This window comes from Leuciscus leuciscus, assembly GCF_965113295.1.
Source record: "Leuciscus leuciscus genome assembly, chromosome: 20".
NCBI classification, from domain to species: Eukaryota; Metazoa; Chordata; class Actinopteri; order Cypriniformes; family Leuciscidae; genus Leuciscus; species Leuciscus leuciscus.
In genome coordinates, this window is record NC_138744.1 from 20,318,798 (window position 1) to 20,343,611 (window position 24,814).

General features: G+C 38.9%; 1 protein-coding gene across 2 annotated transcripts in view; it reads right to left on the reverse strand.

The window, feature by feature from the left end:
* ankib1b (ankyrin repeat and IBR domain containing 1b) overlaps positions 1-18,391 on the reverse strand; it is a 47,171-nt gene extending 28,780 nt beyond the window's left edge. For both annotated transcript variants that reach the window (XM_082149970.1, XM_082149969.1), the window contains exons 1-5: positions 18,236-18,391; positions 13,266-13,530; positions 11,634-11,934; positions 8,495-8,677; positions 8,216-8,333 (exon numbers count right to left, since the gene is read on the reverse strand). In XM_082149970.1, the coding sequence (XP_082006096.1) occupies positions 8,216-8,333; positions 8,495-8,677; positions 11,634-11,934; positions 13,266-13,453 (790 nt within the window). In that variant the 5' untranslated portion in view covers positions 13,454-13,530; positions 18,236-18,391. The remainder of the gene's footprint in view (positions 1-8,215; positions 8,334-8,494; positions 8,678-11,633; positions 11,935-13,265; positions 13,531-18,235) is intronic.
* Between the last annotated feature and the right edge of the window lie 6,423 nt (positions 18,392-24,814).

Here is a 24,814-nt window from a genome sequence, read left to right on the forward strand (position 1 = left end):
TCTCTGCAACTAAGATTTCCAGCCTCTCCCATCCCGGGAGACGAATCTGAACTTTCTCGGTAACATCACATTCAGTGAGCCTTTCAAGCTTCCCGCGACACCGGAAGACGCAGCAGAAACAGGACACCATCCTCGCTTCTTGCATCAGCTTCAGCCTGACCAAAAAGAACACTCGCAAGTATATTGATTCCTATAAAAGCTGTTCCAGGTGTCTAGGTCTTAGGTCTGTGGACTAAGTTACCCTCTATCTTCCCTCTATATCTTTCTTTCTTTCATTTCATGTTTTTGTGTTCGGTTAAATGTTTATTGGTTTGTTTGCATTTTTACGTACGTTTATGTTTGTAGTTTATATAATCTCTAGTGTGTGCCATTTTATTAATAAACCCATTTATACTTTTAATTGTCTCTGTGTTTGAAAACCCACCTTATAAAAGTCAATGAAACTTCAAGATCTAAGCTACAAGCTCGATATTGACTACCTTGAGTAGTTTTAATTCATAAACTCAGAAAGTTTGATATTCGCGGCCAGAAGATAAAACTTTCGTGGAGTTTAAAAGGGATACCCCTTCTTAACTGTAATGATCAGACAGTACAGAACAAGGTAATCTCGAAAATTGATAAAATAAATGTACATGCGACTTATGAATTATGACCATGCGTTATAAATATTAATATTCCCTATATTCTTGAGCTAATTCACATTTACCCCGAGTCGTTTACGTTACAAGAGTATTTTCACAAAATGTTATGCCTACATCACTGTTTGAGGGATTTTCATTTGCCATTTTGGGGGTTTGTTGTCTGATCAAGGCCGAGGGGTTATCCTTTTACCACCTCAATCATAGACATAGTACACATTCAGGTATGGGATACAACTAGGTACGGGTCACCTACACCTAGCCCGATCATTCATCCAGTGCCATTTAAGTCCCGTGTGATCTGTACACCTTCCAGGTAAGCATACATGAACAAGTCATGTATTGCCCCGCTTACCCTTGGCTCGGCTCTCCCGCGCTGGCACAACCAGTCAATTCAGGTGCGGCTATCTAACTACATCTATTACTAGCTAATTGATGAGGGGCTGGTAGACAGCATTTGGGACACTAAACTTAGCTATACTATTACTACTAGTCAAGAACTACAGTGTAAGTAAAACTAGATCAGCTGACACTGAACCCCATGCTGAGTTCCACAGCAGTGAAGTCACCAGTGTGCCCTGGCTGTGTAATGACGTTCACTCTATTAAACAAAACCTTCCTTAACACATTAAATTGAGCTCTGACAGAAATGGTGGCCATCTTGAAAATGGTCACCATCTTGAATTTGAGCGGCACACACCTTTTTCCATGATAATGTTCCTTGAAGAATATTTGTACCAAATTTCATGATAGCAGCACCATTTGAAAAAAAGATGTAAAGATTCAAGAGAAATGGCGGCCATCTTGAAAACTGGTAGCCATCTTGAATTTTTGAGGGACAAGCACCGTTTTCCAAAAAAACATTCTGAAGAGAGTATTTTCACAAAATGTTATGCCTACATCACTGTTTGAACAATTGACATAATGAGCATTTTACAGAAATAGCGGCCATCTTGAAAAAATGGCCGCCATGTTGAATTTTTCGGTGGCCAATGCCTTTTTCCCAAAAAGTGACCCTTAGAGAGTATCTGTGCCAAATTTCATGCTTTTATACCAATTTGAACGATTCTCTTGAAATATGCCATTAATCTGCTGCACTATAAACACTATGTATATAAAGGCTCATATTTTATTTTTTTTGCGATTGTCATGGGGTTTCTCAGATTTCGCTTGAGACCGGTACATACCTGTCAAGTATCCCGTTTTGGCCGGGAAAGTCCCGTATTTTACCCTTCTTTCCCGCCGTCCTCCCGTATTAGTATTTTCCCGTAAATCTCCCGTATTTTAACCTGCGTTATTAAAAAATAATAATACCCCGGGCCCGGGCGGAGTAAAAAAAAATAAACAAAAAAAAACATTCCCAATGCTCTGTCACTAGCCTCGCAATAACTGCCATCTGCAGTAGCCTAGGTACTGTCGGTGGCAGTTGTCGCGAGGTTAGTGTGTGAGTTCAGATGATGAGTGACAACGCGAAAAAATAAAATAAATAAATAAAAACAGAGACGGATGATGGACGCTACGACAGAGACGGAAGGCACTCCTGTAAAAAAAACAAAACCCTCATGTAAGTTAAATACCGCGAATGCAAAGTCTGCAACAAATTTGTACAATAACTCACTAAAAGAGTAAAGAAAAGTTATGTGAAATGAAAAGAAAAACTGTAAAAGAAAAGCAATATGAAATGAAAAGAATGTGTGGAATGAAAATAAAATGTAAATGTAAAGACAAGCAATGTTAAATGAACAGAAAATACGCAAATACGCCTTTAAATAAATGCTCTTCATATTTCATTTAGGCTATAATGAATGTTCACTGCATGTCAAGTGGTGATTTTAGCTTTCTTGTAGGCTACACCTGTCTTAAAGGGATAGTTCACTTTGAAATAAATTTTTGGTATGTTTTAGCTTACCTCAAGGGCATCCAAGATGTAGGTGTCTTTTTTTCCACAGTACGTGTCGTGTACGCAGACTGGTGCATAGATGTATACACTAGATGTCGGCTTAAAGACATTCGTTCCAATGAACTGCCGTAGACAAGGCGACATCTAGTGTGTATATTTCTATGCACCAGTCTGCGTACACGTCAGATCAGATCACTTCGACATGGCTGTGTATAAGAGGTAAAAACGATATAAATACTGTTCGTTTTCTCACACAAACCGCTCGTTTCGTGTCTTAGGCCATCAATGTGTACTTACGATGGGGAATTGTTTAATTTGGACAACGGGGAATTGTTTTAATTTGGACTCTGTGCATGCTCTTTGAGGTGGTGACCATCGACCTGCATTATATGACTGACAGACAAGAACGGTTTGACCTAAAAATATCAAAATTGAAACTACTGCGGAAAAAAAGACACCTACATCTTGGATGCCCTTGAGGTAAGCTAAAACATACCAAAAATTAATTTCAAAGTGAACGATCCCTTTAAAATGTAAGGGATACTGGAGCTTGGTTGGGGGTGGTGGGACTGCTCGCGGTGGGCGCCGGAAAAATTTCCCTTATTTTCAAATCCAAAACTTGACAGGTATGGACCGGTAAGCCTCGATAGTAGTCGTGTCTCCTTCATTGAGTATTTTTATATTTTGAATATATCCCTCCACTGCATACTGTAACCACCTTTGCCTCGATCTGGAGGATATCGCGGAGGTATTGCTCCAAAAAAGGTCACTGACACGCACGGGTATACCTCTTCCCGTCATGGCAATCTGTGGCGCTGGTCGTGTTTGACCATTTGTTTGTCGGACGTAGCAACAGTAACTAAGGGGGGCGGGGCTCGGCGAAAGGCTAATTTAGAGAGCGTTAAAGGGATAGTTCACTTTGAAATTAATTTTTGGTATGTTTTAGCTTACCTCAAGGGCATCCAAGATGTAGGTGTCTTTTTTTCCGCAGTAGTTTCAATTTTGATATTTTTATGGCCTAAGACACGAAACGAGCGGTTTGTGTGAGAAAACGAACAGTATTTATATCGTTTGTACCGCTTATACACAGCCACTGTTCGTTTTCTCACACAAACCGCTCGTTTCGTGTCTTAGGCCATCAATGTGTACTTACGATGGGGAATTGTTTAATTTGGACGTCGGTGAATTGTTTGAACCTTGAGGTAAGCTAAAACATACCAAAAATTAATTTCAAAGTGAACTATCCCTTTAATTTATATGATAATATTATAAACCAGGAAACTTGATGAGTATATAAGTAAAATATATCAAGCTTATGAGTTGATGTCTTGATTTGTGCTTGTAAGTGTAAGTACAATAATTCTGATTTAAAAAAAAGTATTTAAAAAAAAGACATGATCAGTAAACAATTTGGAGCAAATTAGTTGTTATCAGTTTAACTTGTGCAGCATGACTAAAGTTTTCATTGACTAAATCTAGACAAAAATACCCAGACTTTTAGGCCTGGTTTCACAGACAGGGCTTAGATTAAGCCAGGATTAGATCTTAGTTCAATTAGGGCATTTAAGTAGCTTTTTTAAACGTGCCTTACAAAATGTGCATCGTGAGACAAAACAATGGCACTGACATATTTTAAGATGTGTCAGTACAAGTTGCTTTCAGTTAAAACAGCTCAAACCTGCATTTTTGTCTGGGACTAGGTTTAAACCTGGTCTGTGAAACCAGGGGATAGTCATCTAAAACTTGATTAAACAAAAAACAAATAAAAAAGACATTTGACACAGGACTAAGAATAAGACAATAAAAAAAAGCTATTAAAACGCATGTCAAGACATTCAATCCATAATAAATCCAAAAAGACATTACATTCTTTAAAAAAAAACAAAAAAAAAACAGGAGTTTTGAACTAGCTCCAAGCTCCAGGTTTCTGCTAACAGAACAAAGGTTCCTCTTGTTCAAGGCTACACAATGGGACAGTGGTGGTGACATATAAAAAAGGACATATACTTTGATATCTTTGAATTAACTTATCGGTCAGCATCAATGAAGAGCACTAGGGTAAAAATAGATAAGAAATGCCACTTCTCAGAGGAAATCCTGGAGACAGTCCAGACAGCAAAAGACAGATAACACAGTCCATAGACCAAGGCTAAACAAATAATTACAACCAAATAAAATTTACTTCCAAAGAAAGAAGCAAGGTTTTCCCAAATGAAAATCCTCAAAATGCATTACATCAGCAAGCCCAATTGTTTGTACTCTACTGTGTTTAGTATCATAGTTGTAGGAGTCAAAACTGTGAATTTGGGTTTAAGATTAAAAGAAGGTGAGACTGCATATATTGAGCCTCAGCTGGTGGTCTCAAGAGAGGCTGTGGCAATAATAGCAGCGCACACGAATCAGAGCTCTGCCCTTTTCTCCCATGGGTTCTAGTCATCTGGAACAAGGCCTGCTAGACAGCCTGCTCACATAATTGGAGATTATTAAAGAAAGCACTGATCCAATTATGAGTCTTGTGCCAGAGAGTTTAGCAGCCCGAAACATGAGTGCTCTTGTAAAATTAAGGAGAAAGAATCTTGGTCTGCTCTGAGATTACAAATGCGTTTTAGATTTGCTGTAAAGCAAAATACCTTAGTTTATTAAACTTCTCCAGGCACAATACCATACCGGTTTCAAATGCACATGAAGCAATATTTTTCATGAGTTAGGAACTGGAGGGATAGCATCAGAATGAACCTAATAAGTAGACCAGCACTGAATATGCCTACATATTTACACAGAATTCAAACGGCCAGCCAACACAAAGTTCTACAAATTTCTCGCCCCTTGCATGTTTGTTAGTTAAATAATAGTCAGAAGCAACATATACATAAAAGTAAGTAGCACTGTATCCATTCAAACCAAATTACATGGCCCATCAGTTTTTAGTCAAGCGGGTTTTGATCGAAAAGATTTTTTTTTTAAATGCTTAACGGGTTAGTTCACCCAAAAATGAAAATTCTGTCAGTAATTACTCACCCTCATGTTGTTCCAACCCCGTAAGACCTTCGTTCATCTTCGGAACACAAATTAAGATATTTGATGAAATCAGTGAGCTGGCTCACTCCTTCATAGGCTGATAGGTAATTGATATCTGCCAGCCCAGAAAAGTTAGTAAAGACATTGTTAAAATTGTCCAAGTGACCACAGTGGCTCAACCTTAAGTTTATCAAGCGACGAGAATACTTTTTGTGCACAAAAAACCCCCAAAATAACGACTTTATTCAACTATTCATTTTCTTCTGTGTGGGCCTCTAATTGAGTTCACGTAGTGTAACAGTGCAGTGCTTCTGGGTTGTACGTCAGAACGTAGGCTCACTATTGGCTAGCATCACACACATGACTAGGGGTGCAACGGATCAAAAAACTCACGGTTCGGATCGTTTCTCGGATCAGAGTCACGGATCGGATCATTTTTCGGATCAGCAAAATTTTATTTTATTTTTTTATTAACACTTTTAAATTGTTAAATTAAAATATATAAAATCAACTTAAAGTGCACAAGGCATAATATCTTCTTTTTAACATAATTAATGAAAAACAACTTAAAGTGCAACATAAAAAGGCATCTCCTTCCTTTAAACATGGACCAATGCTTTATGTGTTTCCACTGTCATATAGGGCTGTCAAAATTGCTCAAAAATGACGTTCGAATATTCCCTCTAAAAAACACATAAAACACAATTATTCGAACATCTGGTTGCGCATTTTGTCAATGATGCGCATTAGGCCTATGTCAATAACAGGACAAATTAATACAAAGAGACATAACTACTTGTGTAGTTCATTTAAGTTTAAACATATTTGACAACGTATTACCTTGCTCGCTCGCACTCGCAGGCACTCTTTCTCTCTCTCTCTCGCCGTCACCCATGCTGCGTTCACACCAAACGCGAATAGAGCGTCTGGCGCGAGTGATTTCAATGTGAAGTCAATGTAAAGACGCGTTTACGCACGTCTGGAGGTTTTGCGGCGCGAATGAGGCGTCACGCTCTCTGCGGTTCATAACGCTCGCCATGACCACGCTGTGTGTGGACTGAACATGCGCACAACTTTTTTTTCATCAATCAATCCGCGGATCACGTGAGTGCCGAACCGAAGATATTGATCCGAACGGATCACGGATCAATGATGATCCGTTGCACCACTACACATGACCAGCGTCGTCCAATAGTGAGCCTACGTTCTGACGTACAACCCAGACGCGCTGTGCTGTTACACTACGTCAACAGCTTAGGAGAATGACATGGAAGAGAAGAGATGGTTGAATAAAGTAGTTATTTTTTGCGCACAAAAAGTATTCTCGTCGCTTGATAAACTTAAGGTTGAGCCACTGTAGTCACTTGGACTATTTTAACGATGTCTTTACTAACTTTTCCGGGCTGGCAGATATCAATTACCTAGCAGCCTATGAAGGAGTGATCAGCTCTCAGATTTCATAAAAAAATATCTTAATTTGTGTTCCGAAGATGAACAGAAGTTTTACAGGGTTGGAACAACATGAGGGTGAGTAATTACTGACAGAATTTTCATTTTTGGGTGAACTAACCCTTTAATGTCATTGAGTCAATGGGGTCCATCAACTGTCTAGTTACTGACATGCTTAAAAATATCTTCCTTTGTGTTCTGCAGAAGAAAGACATTTATACAGGTTTGAAACAACTTGAGGGTGAGTAAATGACAGAATTTTCATTTTTAAGTGAACTATTTCTTTAAAGTTACAAAAGTTATTCAGTCAAGAGCATTGAGTGATTTTTTTACAGTAAGTCCGTTGTTTGATTAACATTAAAAACACAGCAAGCAGCAGGAATATTACGCTGCTGTCACTTTAAGACGGTGCACGGATCCAATATACTGATACTGTTACACATGCATAGTCTTTCTCGACTGTTTACATTCACTTAAGACATAACCAGCTATGTTTACTAGGATACTCGCCAAGATGGGCATTTTGACACAATTTTGTGTGAAATTGTCCATTCAAGCGCAGCGGGTACCAAATTGAGTTCTCTTTCACGTCTCCTTGCGCTTGAATGTTTAAATTGGCAAGACTTTGTTGTTTGGATTTTACTGATGAGCACTTTGTTTATCCATAATGTGAGCTAATAGTTTGCAATGGAAGATTATACTCCTTTTTCTTTTTTTTCTTGTATGTTTGTTAATATATTCTGTCAATGAATGGAAGTTGTTTTTGAGTTCAAAAAATTCAATAAAAAAAAATTTGAAAAATTGCCAAGACTTAAAAACACGTGCAAATGATCCACTTTCAATTCTCTTTACATAGCATGTGTAAGCCTCTCTCTTTCGCTCACGGTGAGTGCCATGTGTGAGAGAAAGCGACAGAGGGCATCGGCCAATCGATGGTGCATAAAGCTATGAAGGCAATGAAATTATATCTGAGCTAAACTTTTTTTTTTGCCTCTTACAATCACATGCGAGTGAAATCATACAATTTACTAGCCATTGGCTAATTAGAGGCATTTTTAGGCGCCTGTCTTGAAATTTGGTATGTTACCTTGCATTGTAGAGGGTTGCCCTCAGAAAAACCCAGTTTTCAGCTACCAATATGTAGTTCAACACATAACAATTAAATTTGGGCCTGCGAATGGAGTCAAAATATTTTGTGACACAATCGTACCGTGAGCCCGAAGAAGAGCCTCTGCGGTGAAGAGAGGAGCTTGCAGCATGTCTGCCGTCTCCACTATCAGCATGTCCTTCAGTCTTCTGAGATCTTGCACTCTCAAACCTTCATAAAACTTAAAAACAGACAGAGTTACGTGTTAATCATTCAGTCACAGCGAAATCAGTATTCAGTCATCTGCAAAAAAATGCAGGTTAAAATCTGTCACATCTGGACATCAGGGCTTGAGGCCAATGTTAGTGTCCAGAAATTCCAGAGTTTATTTGGAGAGCTTACCTCCCTGCGGTCTAAGGCTGCATACTCTGCCTCGATATCCTCGGCATGGGGGTCAGTGGAGAAGACCATCTGAGACTCCAGACTGAGCGCGAGCTCCTTATGATGCTGCCTTTCTGCACAGTCACATGGGGTCTCCTTGTTCTCATTCTCCGCAAACAGGTCTCCACCACGCTTCACCAGAAACTGCAGAGGGGTTCGAGAGGGAAATACTGTTAATATACAGTTCATAATAAAAAGTTCCTGGATCTTTTGAAACGAGTGTTCATTGAACTATGAAAACATACTGTACATTTAATGCATGAAGATCAACACGAGAGAGAGAGAGAGAGAGAGAGAGAGAGAGCAAGTGAAGTCTCTCTCAACAGTATTCGGCAGCAGCGTCAGTAATAGCGAAACTGTAAGTTTATCTGCTCCAAGAACAGGGCAGTTATGATCTCGCTAGTGAGAAATTAATGTAGCTTTTAAGTTGTTAAATTATTTTACAGATAAAATCGTCAGAGCAGCGCTGACAACACGTATCTGTGCAAGTGTGTGTCCATACTGTATGAGTGTTTGAGTGGGAGAGAGAGCATGAGACAGAGAATTATGTGCTTTCCGTACAATATAAAACATAATTTTGTGGCAAAAAACATGGAAATAATTTGTCGTTTTTATCCTATTGTTTACTATATTTATTTGCTCGGTCAGTGTTTTTTTTTTTTTTTTTGGCTGTAAAGGACCTTTGAAATTACTTAAATCATTTGGCGAAGTGATATGGAACTGTAATGCAGTCAAGATCTGCCTGGAATTACTTCCTGAAAATAATTGCACACCTTAGAACATTCGTCAACCAATCAGTTTCGTCAAGCATGAAAACCTTTTCTAGTAGACCCCAAATACAAAATCAAATCTTTGAAAAAGTGCATTATAGGTCCTTTAATCTAATTTTAATGTAAATTTCAATATGTACTAATACATTAACACTTCAAGTTGTACAAATTAGTTAACATTAGTTAATCTGTTATCAACATGAACTAACAATGAACATTTTTATTTTATTATTTAACATTAGCTTTAAAAAAAAAAAATGTGATGTTCAATGTTAGCTTGATACCTAATGCATTACCGTGGAGAAAATAATGATTTGATCCCCTGATGATTTTGTAAGTTTGCCCATTTACAAAGAAATGAAGGGTCTATAATTGTTATGGTAGTTTATTTTAATGTATAGAGACATCAGTGAGTTTCACGTCTTTGTAAACGAAAGTTGAATGCGTTTTAGGAAGGATTATTCCAGTGCACCTATGCAACCATTGTGGAGGTGGGGGGGTGCTACCACAGAAACCGAAAATTCTCGGGCCAGCAGCATTTGTCCAAATTTCAATCTTAACCATTGTATTTCATCAGAAACGATCTGAAAACAGGGCTTTAAGTGTAAAATACCGAACTTGTCCTTTAAGGTCTTGGAGTGGCCTAGCCAGTCTCTAGACCTTAATCCTATAGAACCGGGCTATTCAATTGGCGGCCCACATACGGCCCCGCCAATCATCTCCATCTGGGCCAAAGGCACCCCAACCTCCCTCCGCCTCTTTTCCTGGCGGTGTGGCTACATTTGGCTAGATATGCGAGTGGCCGTAGTGGCGCGTGCAGCTGTACGTCTATACGCACTGTGCGTACCAGGAGCGCTCCGACTAACCAGAGAAACGTTTTCGCAAACGCAACCGTGTTGCTCTTTCAGGAAATGAAAAACTCTCACCAGTGCCACTGAATCATCTGAAGCTGTTTCTCGGTCAGTAACAACAAATATAGAACAAATAGCGCTGTTTTCAGTTTAGTTTCAGTTCAACTCGCAGTTTAGTTGACTTTGAAACTGCTCTAACTGAATAGCCCTGCTATAGAAAATCTGTGGAGGGAGCTGAAACTTCGAATGGCCAAGCTATAACCAAGAAACCTTAAGGATTTAGAGAGGATTTGTAAACAGGAATGGACCAAAATCCCCCCTGAGATGTGTGCAAACCTGGTGACCAACTACAAGAAACGTCTTACCTCTGTGCTTGCCAACAAAGGTTTCTCCACCAAGTACTAAGGCATGTTTTGCTTGGGGATCAAATACTTATTTCACTCACTGAAATGCAAATCAATTTATAACCTTTACATAATGTGTTTTTTCTGGATTTTTTGGTTGATATTCTGTCTCTATCCGTAAAAATAAACCTACCATAAAAATGATTGACCCATTTATTTTTAAGTAGGCAAACTAACAAAATCAGCAGGGGATCGAATAATAATTTTCTCCACTGTAACTAACATTAACCTTATTGAAGCTTATTGTAAAGTGTTGTCCAATAAACATGCACACTTTTTAGGAATTAATGTTCTTTGAATGGATTTCTTAGGCTTCTGCAAACAGATGATTTAATAATCTCTACTGTCAAAACAAACAATGTTCCAGGTCAGGGGTCTAAATATGTGACATGACGATATTAGATCAAGAACGATTAAAATTAAACGATTAAAATGTCTCCCTATGATCTGCCTATACAGAGAGATGTTAGGGACCGTTTAAATGGACAACACCCTTTTCAACTAAAAACTGAAAACTTTTTATGCGATTTGGCCGTTCATTTACATGACAATGGCATTTTGGGGGCCTGAAAACGCAAACTTTTGAAAACGGGTTTCAAAGTGCAAGTTTTTGAAAGCAATACCATTATCGTCCTCATGTAAACAACAAAAACGTGAATTCGTGAAAACAGTGACGTCATGCGCATGCGTATACCATGTTCAGTTTATAGGCGTGTAGCTTTTCTTTACAAAATGACATCGCTAACTACTGGCCTGGCAGCATAACACACAGCATTTTTAATAATTTCCGTGGATCCGTGTGAACGGGGAACTTTGTGATGTGAATGGGGAACTTTGTCGTCTGTACACACAAAAAAAAGCAAAGGAAAAATGTTTTTAGTACATTGTTGTCGTGTAAACGTACCCTTAGTATCGTGCTATACCTGTTTCGGTGTAGACAGGTACTGTGTGCAAAGACTTTTCCCTATTCTCTAGATAGTGTTCACTATACATGAATTGGGTCAGAAAAACAGTGTCAGTGCACATGCACATTTTGACAAATACAAGCACCTAGGCTACAATGTGTTTTACATACCTCCACACATGTCTTCATCCCTGAAGCAGCGGCATAGTGTAATGGTGTGTTCTTTTTGTTATCAGTGGCACTGGCGTCTGCACTCTCATATTCACCACGGTCCAGTTTGGCACCAGTCCACTTTAGGATCATCTGGAGGCACTCAGCCCGCCTGCGTTCATCTTCATAGGGCCGGGCCAGTCGCGGCTGCAGCGCCCCTTCAGATAGCAGGATATGCGGCCCCATGCACAACACATGCAGTGCGGACTCATTGTGCACGTTACGTTTGTTGGGGTTCCCATCCTTGCTGAAGAGGAAGGACCTGTGAAAAGATGGCATGATGAGTCACAAATAAATGGTAAAAACTAAAGCACTTAAATATTGCGAAATAAATGAGTAATCATTGGTTTCACTGAAGGAACAGATTTTGAGGATATATCGATATTAAAATTCTGACGATACAATAAGCTGATAATTATTTTGACATCACACTACCCTCAGATAGAACATATAGCTTTCCAAGTCTCTTTCCAAAAATTATAAATTGAGCAACACTGGCCTGCAGATTCAGACCCAGAATCTTCAGCACATTTGTAGTTGAAACAGCTGGTTTGCCTTAAAATAACTTTCAAAGCTTAGGTTCCTCACTTTTTAGGCCAAAGCATTTCAAACTGGACAGGAAAGACAGCAGATTGCAGAAATTGATTGTACATGACTTGAGTACTTCTAACAGTATGAAAGCATTTAAGAACAAATCATCCTTTATAAAAATCACGCCTGGAGCCTGGCAGATGGCCTACGAGAGTGAGATTAAATTGGTATGCGCACTATGCGGGTCAATGACATATAGGAGAGTCCACAATGATGGAAAGGTTTAAAACATGCCAAATTCTTCAAATTGTTTCCTCTGTATTCATGTCAAGAGCTCGATGGTGTTTTAGGCCCCCAATGGCTCCTTAGAGGCAGCTAACCCTACCCTCAACCTTAAACCTACCCATCCCCTCGCTGCCTGGAAGGCGCCGTTGGGGGCTTAAAACACCAAGTGCCATGTCAAGAGGTGTAACCATCAAAAAAGTAATATCATATTTATTTTCCTGTCACTTTGAATAAATCTGAGTCTTCATCATGTTTTTTTTTTTTTTACAAATATGGATTATTAATTCATAAATTTCATTATATCTTTAAGTTGTTGCACCACATGACATTTTACGAAATTTACAACCAGAACCGACCTTAGTTTGTCATAAAAAGGTTAAATTATGAGATAATTTAAGACACATACTGACCTTGACACACAGTCATTTGGGTTTTCATGATTATTTATAGTATTATTTATTGTAAAATGTTTTCATGTTGGTTGGACCACATGACTTGTATTTGGCAGAGAAGCATTTTTTTAATTTAATTTTATGCCCACCAAAAAATATCAATATTAATATTAATTCAGAAATTGAAAATATGCTCATCAAAGAATAGGTGTATCAAGTCACTGATAAAATGTACTTTGATAAATGAATGACATTTTTACAAAATAATACATTAGGCCTAATAGATGCTAAAACAGTGCCATTGACCCATAATGATTGCGAGAGATAAATAAAAACAAAGCAGAATGCCCAAATGCTAAATATTACTGGAGAAACTATGTCTTACCTGAGTATGCGTGTCATGGCATGTCTGGCAGCATAATGGAGCGGGGTGTTGTGTTGGTACGGTTCCCCATATGAGGTGTTTGGGTCTAGTGACTCTTTGAACTGAGGGTTGCCCTCGTAGAGCTGATAGGCCAGAACCTCATCGCCATTGATCAGTGCCTTACGGAACTTGGTGGCCGTGTTCCCCATCTCTCGCTTCCCAGCTCTCCAGAACGATCAGACCTCTTCAGCCTGTGGGCCCACAGATAGAAGACATGGTGTGCTTCCTGGGAACAAGAATAAAGCAAACAATGTGTCCAATGTACGGAGAACTTCATCAGATAGGCATTGGCTATATCATGTAGGCCAAACTCAGTCCTTGAGGGCCACTGTCCTGCAGAGTTTAGTTCCAACTTGCCTCAACACACCTGCCTGGATGTTTTAGTATGCCTAGTAAGAGCTTGATTAGCTGGTTCAGGTGTGTTTAATTGAGGTTGGAGCTAAACTCTACAGGACAGTGGCCCTCCAGGAGCAGGATTGAACACCCCTGATATAGGCCAATTACAGACTGTAGAGTTTCAGGAGTGAATCCCCTGAATTATTATTCTGTGTGTGAATGGAACAAGACTCACTCCCACAATTGCAAAGATTCCAATGTTCTAACATTTGTTATCCACTATTTTTGACCAAAGTAATATTACAGCGACCAAATTCTCGTTATTTTCCTACGATTTTGACTAAACCACTGTCAACAAACATCAAACGTTGTGTTTTGTTTATAATCGGAAGGCTGCTTCGGGAAGCATTCTCTTGAAGTTTTGCCATGTCCACTTAACATAAGCATTTTAGGGCTTGGCACATAAAACAATCAGGTTTATGAAGTTATTAAAGCAAAAAGGTGAGGGACAAATATTTGGTCTTATTTTCAATCTAAAGCATTTGGATTTATTTCCGTTTATTATGGGATTTTTCTTGTTTGGTGTCATTTCCAACAAGATCTGTCAACATGAATGAGTCAAGCCTCTTTCCCAGTGGTTTTCTTGCACCATGCATACAGAAGAGAGAAAGAACTCTGATGGGCGTTTAAATACATCATTAACAAATAGCCTAGTTGTTCAGTTCGGCTCCGTACACACTGCGTAGAATTTTTGTAAATGCAGTTGTTACTACCTGAATTTTTTGGGAGTCAATTCGGTTGTAGAATGTAGTTGATTTATGTGCTTACAGAACAGGATTAAGCATTAAAAGGCGAACTGACAACTGAATTTAACATCAGTGTCCACATGGTCATACCAAATATCGGAAACATCTAACTCCACCACAGAGCATGTTATTCGCAAAACTAGCCAAATAGAAAATAAATCCTATTTGAAAATCTATTAAATGTATAACATTTACAACCACGTTTAGTCAAAACCTGCAGGAACAGGCCTGAAGTGTTATTAGGAGTGAACTGACTCCCAAGTCGCCACCATAACCAAACAGCACTTACAAAACAAACTAATGCATTTAACCACAGAAGAGGCCTGACAGAAACAGATGCTAAACGTGTCCCGCTTCACATGTGTGCCCTTTAGAAGACCTGCAAGAGCATAGACGCCACTGAGAACTGACCTAAAACCAGCGCATCTTCTACACAAATCCTTGTCGACCATCCAGAGAGAGAAATTAAAACAGGTCTTGGATCAGAGGCAGACGGCTAATTGTCTCAACAACACTGACTCATTCTCTGTAGGAGCTTGTGAGGAAAGAAACAGACTTCCTCCAGGAACACTAGGGGCTTCCGGCTCACTCCGCCAACTGCTGTCGGCCTACTGCGAGCAGGTTCTGTCGAGGGGCAGGATTCAGCAGGGCAAAAGTTATGCCCCCACAAATGCCATCTGTCAACATGGACACCTGAGGTGTCAGTTGTATTCATATTTACACTGACATTATGGGTGTAGTATCTCAACAGCAGAAAAAATAAATCAGGCCATTTGCAAAAACAGACTCAATTTCACCACAGACAGGCAACCTCATGGGTAAAAACTCGACTGGCCTAGTTTCATGGCTAACCTCTTTGGGTGGTCTTGAGTTGGCTTTTATAGAGCTATAAGAGTGAACTATATTTTAAAGTGGGGTCTCAGTCACAACATTAAAGGGATAGTGCATGCAAAAAAATTAATTCTGCCATTATTTACTCAGCCTCATGTCATTTTCTTTCTTCTGTGAAATACAAAAGATATTTTGAAGAATGTCGGTAACCAAATTGTTTTGATTCCCATTGACTTCCATTGTATCTGGGGGGAAAAACACCAATGCTGAGTCTCAATTCGCATACTATCCGTCCTAAATAGTATGCGAAACTAGAATTAGTACGTCCCAAATCGTAGTATGTTCAAATGAGTATTCCAAAGATACCCGGATGGTCTACTATTTCCGGTTAGAATTCGAAGTGCAGATCAATGCACACTCTAACGGCTAATATTGCCCACAACCCATTGCGTGCGGGAGGGAGGAGCTTTGTGGTGATGTAAACATGGCAGTCGGATGCAGCAGCGGAGATGCGCCCTCAGTTTTTAAGTGTAAGAATTAAAATGTTTAACCCTAATTAAAGTTATATTTTATTGTCTCGTAATATTAATGGGTTTATGTTGTGCCAATAAAGCACCGTGTTTATCTTGTAGGGTCCGATGAAGATACTGAGCGCCTCATTGCAGGCTAAAAAGCAATAAATAAAAAGGCTCCAGTAAAGTGTCATGCAAGTGTCTTTTTTATGTATTTCTTTTGATGTTTCTGTCTGACTTATTTGTAGTAATACTGTGGCTGTACAAATGTTAACTTTATCAGTCCAACCAAAGAAACATGGTTACTACACTTTTACTATAGTAAAAGCATGGTTCATTTTCATCTGGGTATTTTTAAGTATTATACATAAGTATAAGATTAAGTATAAAATACGTTAAACAATAGTTACACTATAAACTTTAAATATTTTAACTCAGAAAATAAATAGCTTTCGTTACACACATTTGCACATGAACGTCAGAACCAGCCACCTCACACACGACCTGCGTTTGTTTGATCTACGACGACGCCCTGCTTCACTCCTACATTTGGTAAAACACATTGTAAATGTATTGTGGAAAAAAAGATGGGATTAGTAAATAAAATTATATTGGATATATAAGAATGAATAAAATGTAAAATGTTTTGTTAACAGTCGCGGTGTGCATAACTAGGCAACCACGTTCTCGTTTACGTTGCATGACGTCATCGAAGTATGTCCCAGAACGTGCATACTCTTTTGCTACACACTCAAAAGTATGTACTTTTTCATCACAAAAAAAGTACATACTTTTAGGTCGTAGTATAAGTAGGCGAATTGGGACTCAGCCCAAGACATTTCTCCAAATATCTTATTTTATACTCCACAGAAAAAAAGAAAGTCATGGAGTTTTGTTACAGCATGAGGGGGTACAAAAAATGAGGGGTAACCTCATTTTTTAATGAACAATCTCTTTAAGCTTCTCCAAGGCAAAATATACCAGAAAGCCACTCGGTTATGATTGCTTAACACACACATCATTTTATTCTTTCTATATCTACCCTTAAAAAAATATATTACCATGCTACCCATAGTTTCCACCATAAAACAGTTGTTACTCCCAATAATACTATGGCAATTTCAAAATTGTTCACAAAAATAAGTTTTTGTTTAGCAGCTGCATCTGTTTCGTACCAGCAGTACTTGTTGGTTTCTTGTTTTGTTCATTTGTATGCATGTTTTTCTCCATCACATTCTTAACTCATCCATATAATGGACTTTCAATAACTTTTGTGCTTTTATATGTCTGTTATGTAAAACATTAGGCCTATATGAAGTATTAGATGCATCTCAATTGCATAACTCAATTCAATTCACATTTATTTGCATAGCACTTTTCACAATACATATCGTTTCAAAGCAGCTTACAGAAAATGCATGCCTCTACATTACAATAATGCTAGTCATGTGGTGTCAGCATGGCAGCACCCACAAGTGGGCGACCCACTCCATGTAGAACAAAGCAGCTTTTTCTAGAAGCCTGATTTATCTGGAGCCTTCATTTTATGTGGATGTACATCATTTATGTGAAATTTCTCAAAAATGCTACCTTTGTGTGCAAATGTTTAATTAGCAAAAATTCCTGACTGCACCTTTAAGAGACAGAGAGACTGTAAAACACGATCTGAAGCAGACCTCATTAAATCTTTTATGGCTCGTCATCAGTAGCAACAACAAATGTAGTAACTATGGCATTTTGGAGCGGACACTATGGGCACCATGGTAACTTTTGTAAGGGTATTAAGATAAGTTAACGTTTAATTTCTCCAGTTGGAGAGTGAAATGCTCGGCATGCAGGAAGTCAGCTGTGAGTGTGTGTGTGTGTGTGTGTGTGTGTGTGTGTGTGTGTGTGTGTGTGTGTGTGTGTGTGTGTGTGTGTGTGTGTGTGTGTTCTTGCTGCTCCAGATTATTTGCGCTGTTTATAGCCAAACGTCGATTTCCTAGAAGGGGCTGGGCGACATGTTTACAGCCTCTGCAATTTACATACACATTACATAGATACACACTCGAATCACGAGGAAATCAACACTCGACTGTGCTGTCATGTATTGCAAAACATTATTTACACTGACGAAAATAGTCACCGGGGCGTGTTTTCAGCGACTGTTTTAATAGCTGGACGGTTTTATTTTTTCCTGCACGTTCCTTATTGCGCACAAAAGCGCATCTGTTACTTCTTTTTATAAAATCAATACACGAGCTGCTCGCTTATGTACAGATCAGTCATGATAACTGTGTTAGCTTGGCAACTTGTCAACCAAGATGTTACATCAAAGAGAGAGATGCAAACTGTTTATAAGCATAACTTATAACCATATGACACATACACGTATTAATAATACTGCATGTCGTTATAAACAAGTCATTTCCCCGATGGAGAACAATAATCTAAATAACCTACTTACCAAATTAGCACGACGATAGCGGCCGTTTTTTCTATTTCTGACTCCGAATGATTTAGCGGTTGTCTGGTGAAACTCTTGACCAAATAAAAATCTGCCTCTCGCCTTTGTTGTGAACGGGTCCTCCTCGGCCGCCGTGAAGCCTCCGTCAATCACGCCGATGCCTTCACTGAAATTCTGTTTTTCAAATTAAAAGTCCCACCAGTTGCGCTCCCATACTACAGTACCGAAAGGAAGGGTTGTCTTATTTTTAAGCGCGACTTTTCGTTACTACAAAGCGAAATATGTTCCAAGTTCACTGTTTATTAATCTTAGATAAAAAATTAAATAAAAAAATTGTAAATAAAAGACGATTATACACATTTTAATCTGTTATAATAATTTATTTTTCTGACACCCGTAAAATATTGTATGCCTGCTAAGTTAGCCCCGTTTAAATGTAATGACAATAATTTTGGTAGGCTAACTATTCTATTTTAGAAGTGGTAATGCAAGTATTTCTAAAAGAAAATAATCGTTAAACAAACAACTTTGCTTTTGCTTTGTATATTTTAAAAATTAATCAATTAGATTAATAAATTGACTTCCACTAGAGTGCAGCACAAATCGAACTTTTGCCAGTTTCCCTGGTGTTATCGAATTAATTAATTTATCATATTTTAAATTGGAACAACTGTAATCCCTTATCCCAGTTCCATGGTATATGGTTACAATTTCTATTTATAATGACATACATGCTGAGATGTGTGTTTACTGTGTTAAAATTGCAGTCCGTTACTGATTACAAATTACATTAAGAAAATTGTAGCATAATCTATTAGACATGTTTCAGGTAATGTACTTTTTTTTTAAATATAAATAAATGACTATAAATGGAATATTTGAAAGACTAAATTTGTTAGCCATGCAGGAATTGATTATATATGCAGTGTTGAGAAAACCAGCATATCTTCAAATGTTTTTTTGTTTTTTTTTATATCTGACATGACATGTGAAACAAGAAGAATTAGATAGAATCAATAGTTTATGAATCATTTTCTGTCATTCTGTAAACGTAACATTCTGTTGGTGGTGGTTGAGGAGATTCCCCCCTTCTATGTAAAGCGCTTTGAGTGCCGAGAAAAGCGCTATATAAATGTAATGAATTATTATTATTATTATTATTATAATCATTTAATCCATAAAAAGTAGGCTAACTGTAATCTGATTAGGAGCATTTTAAAGCAGAATATAGTCTAATTACAAGCCTATTTTTTTGGAATCTGATTACCAGTTATTGCATTTGGTTACACTTTATTTTAAGGTGTCCTTATTACGCTGTAATTATATATTTAAGTACTGGGTAATATTAATAAACTGCATGTGCTTATGGGGTTAGGGATTAGGATTTGGTTGAGGGTTAGTTGCATGTAATCATGCATAATTTACTGTTATTACTATGCTAACATGTAACCTATGTAACAATGACACTGTAAAATAAAGTGTTACCTTACATTTATCATATTGTCTCTCATACAATCATATTGTTTTCACAAACTTGGAGTGATTCTATTCATTGTCCCCTTAGCAATGAATGGGTAACTATGGAAACAAGACTTTTATAGTGTCTCTTTGTAGGTGATGATTACAAATATGCTTAAAAGTTGCAAAATTTCTCTTTCATCTTTAATTCTTTATTAACTATTTTTGATACATGTCAATGTCTTTTAAATAGAAAATGTTTTTAAGGAATTCACCCAAAATAGCATACATTTTACATTTTGGAATTTACAAAATACTGAAGAGTATGACATCACTAGTACTGGGAAGCTCGACTAGTTATTGAACACGATAACAAGAAACGTGATATAATATTGAACACCAGGTGGCAGTGTTGTAATAAAATGTTGCTCCTCATAGCCTACTTAACGTTGCAAACACGCTTCAAGTTGCACAAATGAACTAAATATAAGTATTTAGTTATGAATATTATAGTTATAAATAACTATAATAAGTATTTTTAGTTATAAATAAACAAATATAAATGTAACTACTGTTTAAACTGTCAGACAAAGACGAGACTGCATTTGTAAAATTCCATATTGAATAAAGACAGATTCATATTTTAAAGACAGATGTTAGCTTAACTGTAGCATATAAACTCTGTCTAAGAGTTTACAGGGATCTCTGTTAAGCTAATATTTTTTGTATCTTTTGTATCCACTTTTCTCCTTTCTTTGACTTTTTTTCATACTATAAAAGTCAATGAGGCCCATCAACTGTTTGGTTACCCATATATATATTCTTTTGTGTTTAGCAGCAGAAAGAAATTCATACAGGTTTGGAAAAACTTGAGGGAGAGTAAATGATGACAGAATTTTCATTTTTGGGTGAACTATCCCTTTAATTACTTGACAGGCTAATTCAAATCCAACAGTTCGCTCCTGCTGCAGGGTAATATCATCAAATTCCATGACATTTTAAGCTGTAAGGGCATTCTTAAAAGGGTGTCCCTTATAAGTAAAGTCTCGAAAACAATGGACCATTGAGAGAAAATGCAAGGCTTCACACTCTCAGACTTAAACCTGTCTCATGACCCTATAAAGCTTACATCATTTGATATAACACTGCCTGAAGCCGTACAGAAATACAGCATTTGGGGATTTTTTTTAGAAGGATTATTATTAATATAAATTTTTTTTCCTTTTTTTTTCTGTTGTTAAATAATAATAATAATAAACAATATATAATTAGCTTATAATATATAATGATTATTATAATTGTATGTAGGAGAAGAATAATTTATGAAAATAACAATTAATTGTATATATTAATAATACGAATAATTAATTATGAAAATAATATGAAAATAATCATTTTTCATTGTGAACATTTATTATTGTAATGTAGTAAGTCCGATGAAAAAAGATAATATCAAATATAAGTCCTTTTATTTAAATAAAGTAAAACAAAACCAGCAATGAAGCAGCCTCGCGCCGTGATGGGTATCGAGGGAAAAGAGGGAGGAGGTTCTAGAGGTGGACGAGGCACCGGCGATGCTCTGAAAACCCATAGGGGGCAGATGGGAGGAACCAGGGCGGAGAAGACAGCAGGAGAAGCCATGGAGGAGATGACGGTGGAAGGGCCCATGGAGGCAGGGGCGCCGCTAAGGGGGGAAAAGTTAGGACGATTCTAAGGGCCCAGGCACTTTTGGGGGCCCCAGAGATCGATTTTATTAACGGAATGGGTGCGGTCATATCAAATTCTTATTCTTTCATAGGGCCCAAAATTGATGGTCGCGCCCCTGCATGGAGGAGTGGATGGTGGTAGGGTCCAAGGAGGTGCGGACGGTAAACGAGATTTCAGACTGACCCAGGAAACGGCGGTGATGGACGGAGGAGCCAAGATGGTAATTTGAGCCCAACCGACTAAGGAAGATAGTGAGGCCCAGGCGACGTCCGATGGACCTCAAGACCCAGCAACATTGCTTGAGTGGGCCTGGAAGACTGAAGGTGATGATACACGGGGCAACTTTTTGTGCAATGTTGCTGGGCATTAGCCACGTTTCCACTGTACAACGGCAAACGGTCGCTTTTATCATGTTTGTTTTGCGATCTCGCTGTTTCCAGTGATTTCTTTCTGATTAGTTTTCTGATAAAACTTCCATTTGTTGCTGAAATGATGGGTTTGTGTGACGTTGTTCCAGAGAGGCGTGTTACGGGCGTGTTTTAGTGAAGCGCTGTGGAGCTTCTGGCCCCACAGTGGAAACGCAGCGTGGTTTTGGGCTCTGTGCTACAGGCCCGAGGCTTTTAGCCCGGCACGACCCGTTTAAAGCCCTGGCTCACACTGGCCTGACCGCGGCTAATGTTGCCGAGCGATTGTTGTTTGGGCACTTTTACATTGAGAATGGGCAACAAATTGCTATCTGGATCATTTAGATCGGTCGTGGGCCCTGTGTCTCACCTGGTTGTCCGTTGACATTACCCAACAACATTGCTCAAAAAGTTAGCCAGTGTATTATTTATTATGTACCTTAAGGCGATGTCGGTGTGAGTGAGGACCCTGGTGAAGCCGGAGGGATGCCGTAGGGGTTGAGGAATGGAGCGCATTCGACAGCCCGGAAGTCCTTGGCATTGGTGGAGTGACGACTGACCAGTGCGGAGCTGGTGGGACGAAGGAGTCCTTTGGAGCTGAAGGGTCAACAGTCCGAGGTGAAGCTGAGTACTCAGAGGGACGAGGTGGGGCCATTCTTACTTATCCAGCTCCACTAAAACTCCCACAGGCACGGATGTAATGGCTGGCTGACACACCTGATTAGTTGGAACCTCAGGCATCTCTTCCGGGATGGACTCTGCAGCTGGCACTGTCTCCGTTGCGAGCTTAGCCTCAGGAGTGATGTCCATGGTGGGTAATGATGGGTCTCTGTCTGCGGTGTGCTCTGGCTCCTTATCTGCGGAGAGTGTGGTCGCTGGGTCTGGCCTGGTGATGGATGGTGAGTGGGGCTGGACGCTGGCGGCGGGATCCTCTTCTACCTAGCCCACAGTTAAAGAAGATCCATTTACCTAGAGGGCAAAGTTGATGTACTTGGCCAGTGTTCAGCAGGAGTTTCCCCATAGCATCAACAGCTGGATCTCATCGTCCAGTCCGATCCAAAACCCCTTCACGACATTGCAATGGGTGAGGTTACTGACATGGACTAATTCATCCACATACGTCTCTACCTCCCTGAAACATAAAAATCGTCCCGATGGGTCTGTTAGAGATCCCCATTGGAGCGAAATTAATGGAGGCAAGATCCAGCTTCATTTCTTTTAAGGTCTGGTATTCTGCAATGTAGTAAGTATGATGATAAACAGGAGAGGCAGATAAGATCAAATATATGTCCTTTTATTGAAATAAAGTGAAACAAAGTAAACTCAGGTAATTCAATGGCTAGAAACAGCAATGGACCAGCGTGTAGAACTCAATAAGAGTGAACACACAAACAATACCAGACAACTGAAAGGAGCACAAAGAGGAACTTAAAGGGATAGTTCACTTTGAAATAAAATTTTGGTATGTTTTAGCTTACCTCAAGGGCATCCAAGATGTAGGTGTCTTTTTTTCCGCAGTAGTTAAATTTTTTATATTTTTAGGTCAAACCGTTCTTGTCTGTCAGTCATATAATGCAGGTCTATGGTCACTGTCTCAAAGAGCATGCACAGAGTCCAAATTAAAACAATTCCCCATCGTCCAAATTAAACAATTCACCATCGTAAGTACACATTGATGGCCCAAGACACGAAACGAGCGGTTTGTGTGAGAAAACGAACAGTATTTATATCGTTTTTACCTCTTGTACACAGCCATGTCCAAGTGATCTGAGAGCGCGGGCGGGTAAAGATATAGAAGTCGCCTTGGCTACTGCAGTTCATTGGAACGAAACCGTAGCCAATGCGACATCTAGTGTATATATCTATACCCGCCCGCGCTCTCAGATCACTTGGACGTGGCTGTGTACAAGAGGTAAAAACGATATAAATACTGTTCGTTTTCTCACACAAACCACTCGTTTCGTGTCTTGGGCCATCAATGTGTACTTACGATGGGGAATTGTTTAATTTGGACGATGGGGAATTGTTTTAATTTGGACTCTGTGCATGCTCTTTGAGACAGTGACCATCGACCTGCATTATATGACTGACAGACAAGAACGGTTTGACCTAAAAATATAAAAATTTAAACTACTGCGGAAAAAAAGACACCTACATCTTGGATGCCCTTGAGGTAAGCTAAAACATACCAAAATTTTATTTCAAAGTGAACTATCCCTTTAAATACGCAGTGTGTCCCAATTCAGAGGCTGCATCCTTCAAAGGACTCAGACTTCAGAGGCTGGATCCTTTGAAGGCCACGAAGGTCGGACTGAGCGTTGTTTAGTGGGACGTTCTAGCCTACGGAGGACTGTTCTTGTCGCCTAGCAACTGTGACAGCTGCCGTTGATGAGCGGCAGTAACATTTGTACTGGACTTTTTCCTGACAGTCAAAGCGGCGTTACATCATGAAAGTGCGGACTCGTAGGAAGACCGCAAGTGTTTAGGGTGTCATTTGGGACAGGGCCAATGACAACATAACAAACAGGTGTGATGATCAAATGAGTGTCCATGACAACTGATGACTGGCGGGGAACTAGGGACAAAGGAAACACAGGAAACAACTGTCGAATGTCAGGAAACAGCATTCGAAATGAACAGGAAACAACTGTCGAACAACTTTACAACTGACGAATGTAAACTAAAAGTCTATGAAAATGAAACTAAACACACAAATGTTGTGTAACAATTAAATGAAAATAAAGAATGGTTTCCAGCAAGCTAATTAAAAGCATAGAAATGCACAATACTTAATGCCTCTCCTAAAATATTATTTGGTCAAAGTATACCCTAACTTGGGTCCCGATGAATGCACATTAATCCTTACAAGTAAATCAAAATCCTCTTTCATACCACATGCTTTAATATAAATTGCATTATAATACTCGGTAAGATTAGGATCACAGAAGAGGAATAAATATTTTAGAAGCAGAAGTTTGCAAGGAGTGCATGGTCAGCCACTCCAACTGCT